We start from the raw sequence: 4,969 nt of genomic DNA, 5'->3' as shown, positions 1-4,969 counted from the left end.
GCTCATGCTTATCATGAGCATATGTCTCCTTCTTTTATGCTCATGCTTATGCTTATGCTGATGCATGAGCATAAGAGCATGAGCATGAAAGAGGGAAAAGAGGGGGGGAAAGAGGAGAAGAAGAAGGAAACGAAAGAGGAAAAAAGAGGGGGAAAGAGATTGAAAGATTGAAGGAGAAGGAGAAGGAGAGGAGGGAAAGAAGAGGAGAGAAGAGGGAAACAAGAGGGAAGAGAGGGGAAGAGAGGGTTCCTATGCCCATCACTGTAGCTAGCACTTAAGGAGCTAGCTACAAGCCAATGCAAATAAAAAAAATAACAAATGGGAAAAAGAGGAAGCACTTACCTGGAATAGTACGTCCCGCTCGGTGTTTTGTGGACTGGCCCTACAAAAGAGAGGAGTCTTCTTTCTTTCTTGAAATCTCGTTTTTTATTTCAATCCTTTGAAATCAAGCATGAAAACTAGTAAGCAGCTTTAGCAATATAAGGAGAAGCACTCACAAAATGAAATCTCACAAAAAACCTACGTACATTATTCAAAGAGACTCACCTCTTCAAAAACTTCCTTTCAAGAAACCAAAGAGGGAGAAGGGTGGAGGGGGAGCACAAGAGCTAAGAGAGGGGTGTGTAGTGGTGAGGAGGGGAGAATAGAGTGGGAGGTCATCGAAAATAGGTAGGAGGAGAGATTGCTTTGCTTACAATAGAGATTAGAGAGTGCTAAAGAAAGCACCGTGCATCACGATGGGTTTAGGTTTTAACCCACAGCATCGCTATATAGCGATGCTTTTCCATCGCTATATAACGACACTAAAGAGCCGCTATATAGCGACCTTTAACCCTAAACCCATAACCCTAAAAGTTGCTATATAGCGACCTTTAACCCTAAAAGTCGCTATATAGCGACACTTAATCCTAAAAGTTGCTATATAGCGACCTTCAGCCCTAAGTGTCACTATATAGCGACACTTAGACCTTAAAAGTGTCAATTCAAGGCATTTGATCTAAGAAGAGAGAGAAGGAGCTCATGGGTGGCTATTTTTTGGATCTTAATGGATTTCCTTGCATTTTGTGTTGTGACTTTAGAGGTGTACAGATGGAAGGGATGAGTGAAAGCTTATCAGATGATGCGCCAATGCTCGGGAGTACAGAGTGGCTTACGGAGAGGTTGTATTGTCATTGAACTCATTGCAAGCGAGAAGTATGACATCAATGCCATATTGTCATGCGCCACTTGAGGATGTATGGGGAGGAGCCCAAAACAATACCCACTGTTGGTGGTGCACATGGTGATGGATCATCGAAAAGTCATTGCTATTTGAGTTCGTGATTAATATTGCATGTGTACATGACACGAAATCTTGAGACAGGATGAGGAGGGTGGTGTGCGTATACCTTCACACTACTAATGTGGATATGAAGATAGAGATCATGTGGATATGGAAATGCCACTACCAATGCCGGATCCAATTGATCCAGATGGATTTAGAGAAGAAGATGAAGATCACAATATGAGCCAAGAGGAAGATGTGCATAATGGCATCATATGGAAGGAAGATGGAGATCACGATATTGAGGAAGAAGATGATGATTATCAAGAATCACCCGACTTTATTGAAGAAGATGATCAAGTCTATGGTAAACATACGATGATGATATAGGCGATCAACTCAATATAGAGTTGGAGATAGACTTGTTTGGCACACTAGACTTGGCTCAGGATGAAGCCAAGTCTCAAACGTAGACATGAATATATGAGCTTCGAACTTGATATACATGCTCTTGTACTTTTATTCTTTCAAAGGATCAAACGTGTACATGCTCTCGTATTTTTATTCTCTATGAGATCAAACATGCATGAAAATTTAAAAAAATTTGTCATTGGAAAAAACTATATTTAAAGGCCTATATGAGTAAAAAACATCTCTGGAAAATGTCGCTATAAAATAGTATCTCAGTGTCTCCATATAGCGACACTTAAAAGTTGCTATATAGCGATCTTTATAATCGTCGCTATATAGCGATACTTTATGGGATGCGCTTTTTATACCGATGATTAGCACCCCGTGCATGCTAAACGTCGATATGTAAACGTCGCAATAGGATCTGTGTGTAGTAGTGTATGCTATAAAAACATGGATGATAATTTTGTATGGTTAGCCACTAAAATAAATTGTATTAGGTGATAAATGCCTAATATTCTTTTAAAAGCCTCAACTATATCAATACTTTCATGCAATCACATTTAGTGTGGTATTAACTAAGAGATAAATGAGAGATTAAATGAGATATTAAAAGGACATTCGAAGGTGAATAACATATCCCTACTGTTGGGAAACATCCATAATAAGACCCAAGACCTTGGGAAAGTAAAATTAATTTTCTTTGTTGAGAGCTAGAGGGTAGAGGCTCATGGACTTAAGTTGAAACAAGAGAAGGTCTAATTTGAAACAAGAGGAGGTCTTGCTTGATGAAATATGCAACGATATCGTATGACATAACTTTTTCAAAAAAAGGAAAAGTAAAAGAAGCATAGTTGAAGAGGGAGCTTAGCTATAATATAACATAACTTTTTCAAAAAAAGGAAAAGTAAAAGAAGCATAGTTGAAGAGGGAGCTTAGCTATAATATAAAGAATTGCGTTTCGAATATTTTTCTAAAAGGCTTCCCGAATTTGATATGCAATAATATGAACTTAGAATTTTAATGGTTAAGTATTGAGACAACAAAGCTTCAAAAGTTGTGTTGTTTTTGTTACGTCTTTTAATTGCTAAGTATATAGATAACAAAGCTTCAAAAGTTTTGTTGCTTTTGTTAGGCTTATTTATATGAACAAGAGTAAGGTTCATCAAAGCACAAAGAGAGAGAGAGAGAGAGAGAGATTCCATTTGTAAAGTAGAGCAAAGAGTTTTTAAAGAGCATTAAAACTGCACTGAGGGACTTCCACAAGCCAAACGGTCCTTTAGCGTACTCCCTTTAACCAGCCTTTCCTCATTTTTGTCAAATACAGTGGAGTGGAGTCTACTCTACTCGTGCCTTAGATCCCATTGCCGACTTTTCCACTCCCTTGAATCTTCTATATATGTCCTGGTTCCTCTGCCGGATTCCTCATTTCAGATTTATGAGTTATCCTTCTCTGTAGTAATCCCTCCAGCTCTCCCTCGGCAATTCTCTCTCCGTTTATAAGTTTGTTCCATATCCACGCTTCCAATTTAAATCCACCTGTAGGGATCAGAATTTCGATGGAGGTGATGTTATATGCTGTTGTATATATGATTGCTGGTTTTGGGATTCGATGTGTTTGAACGCTTATATATATCTTGATGCGCATTTTGCAGTTTGCTATAGGACCTGGCAGAGAATGTGCTCTCGTAGCTTAGTTTTGGGATATATCATAAGGCGCATTATGTATTTTGCTATAGGACCTGGTAGAGAATGTGTTCTCGTAGCTTAGTTTTGGCGATCGTGAACTTTGCAGGCCTCGACAAGTTTTTTGCAAATGGTAGAGCTCCTCGTGCGTATGGATTGCAGCGGTTGTGAGCGAAAGATCCGCAAGGCACTCTCGAAGCTGAAAGGTACGCCTTTTTATGTGTGCATCGGAAAGTCTGATCGTTCGATGTTAGGCAGCTAGAGCATGCAAATGACCTCAAGCCTAGCTCGGTTTCAACGCTGTTTTGAATTGCAAGGCGATTGAGTTTGTTTGAAACGTAGGTCGCAGATCCGTGTACCTGGCTTTCACTTGCGAATCGTGTGTGCAGGTGTGGACGATGTGGATGTGGATGTAACGACGGGCAAGGTGACTGTAAGTGGCTATGTAGACCGGAGAAAAGTGCTGAAAGCGGTGAGAAAGACGGGAAAGAGAGCGGAATTCTGGCCAGAAGGCTACAGATCAAACACAGGCAGTTATCACCCTTACGTGATGGGCAACTACACGATGCAACCGCAAGCATACAGGAGCAGCTACAACTACGAGAAGAACGGGTACAACCATTACAACGATGGTGGGGAAGCAAATGCGAGCAGCTCGCAAAATGATCGAGTGTCGGCCATCTTCAGCGATGAGAATCCAAATGCCTGTTCCATCATGTAAATCTAAGCTCACAACAACACTCCACCTTGTTTGAATTTCTCCCTTTAACATTCCTTTTGTATTAAACGACGTAAAGAAGGGCACCGCCCTCAAGAGAAAGCTGGCAAAAAGCTCCTAGGTGTACTCTCTATCTACAATAGAGGCTCTATAGAATTTGTATACACTCATGTTTTTACTTTGTTACACCGTTTGTTACAACATCTAGGCTCCACATCATCCAATTGTGTGCCCTTTAGTAGGAGTGCCTAGCTAGAAGTAGTGCTTTAGTGGAGAGTTCATGATGATTTTGAGAAAATTCCACCCATCTTTTGGTTTTTAACAAGGTGAATTTCATTCATCTGGCCTACCCTAGATGGTAAGTAGAAAAGGGGGCGAATTGCAAGTGGAGAGAGAGACAGAGAGAGAGAGAGAAGGAGAAGGAAAAGAAGAGAGAGAGAAAGGGGGGGGAGAAAAAAGTGGAGGATTTTAGGGGATGAAGAAGAAGAGGAGGGAGGGAGAGAGAGAGAGAGAGAGAGAGAGAGAGAGAGAGAGATTCAGGTGGAGAATTTCATGGGACAGAAATAGAATACTTACATGCTCCTCCAATCAATGCATGGCAAAAAAAGGTGAACATAAAAATAACTAAATACTTGGGTTTTCTCTTTGGAGGCCAAACGATTACTAAGGCCTAGCCATTAGGGGCAAGCCAAAAATCCTACTGTTTTGATATATTTTGTACATACCCCTCTAGTGTCTCTCACTAAATCCTCAATTAGTTGTATCATCTATATTTCCCATCTACCTATTCTAAAGGAGTTCTAAAGGCCCTTAATATCAACAAAATATTTCATACCTAGAACATAAACACTTTAGGAGTGACTCGAGACTTAGTTGAAAAAGTTCTTTAT

General features: G+C 40.2%; 1 protein-coding gene across 2 annotated transcripts; it reads left to right on the top strand.

Moving 5' to 3' along the window:
• The first annotated feature begins 3,116 nt into the window (after positions 1 to 3,116).
• LOC147902493 (heavy metal-associated isoprenylated plant protein 44-like) lies at positions 3,117 to 4,173 on the top strand. 2 transcript variants are annotated; one of them, XM_087373781.1, is made up of 3 exons: positions 3,117 to 3,178; positions 3,471 to 3,567; positions 3,751 to 4,173. In XM_087373781.1, exons 2-3 carry the CDS (start codon positions 3,492 to 3,494, stop codon positions 4,080 to 4,082), a joined length of 408 nt encoding a protein of 135 aa, XP_087229907.1. In that variant the 5' UTR covers positions 3,117 to 3,178; positions 3,471 to 3,491; the 3' UTR covers positions 4,083 to 4,173. The 2 variants fall into 2 exon arrangements, with proteins under 2 accessions (XP_087229907.1, XP_087229906.1); XM_087373780.1 differs by having other exon boundaries at positions 3,130 to 3,240.
• The last annotated feature ends 796 nt before the right edge of the window (positions 4,174 to 4,969 follow it).

This window comes from Dipteris shenzhenensis, chromosome 4 (genome assembly GCF_047967505.1).
Source record: "Dipteris shenzhenensis isolate YYH24624 ecotype China chromosome 4, Dip_SZ_1.0, whole genome shotgun sequence".
Lineage (NCBI taxonomy): Eukaryota > Viridiplantae > Streptophyta > Polypodiopsida > Gleicheniales > Dipteridaceae > Dipteris > Dipteris shenzhenensis.
The sequence above is the reverse complement of the archived record's forward strand: the minus strand, read 5'-3'. Positions and strand labels throughout refer to the sequence as shown.

Excerpts from the sequence above, each read along its gene's own strand:
- LOC147902493 (XM_087373780.1), top strand. Across the intron at positions 3,568-3,750 it reads GGCACTCTCGAAGCTGAAAG|GTGTGGACGATGTGGATGTG; the intron begins GTACGCCTTTTT and ends TCGTGTGTGCAG.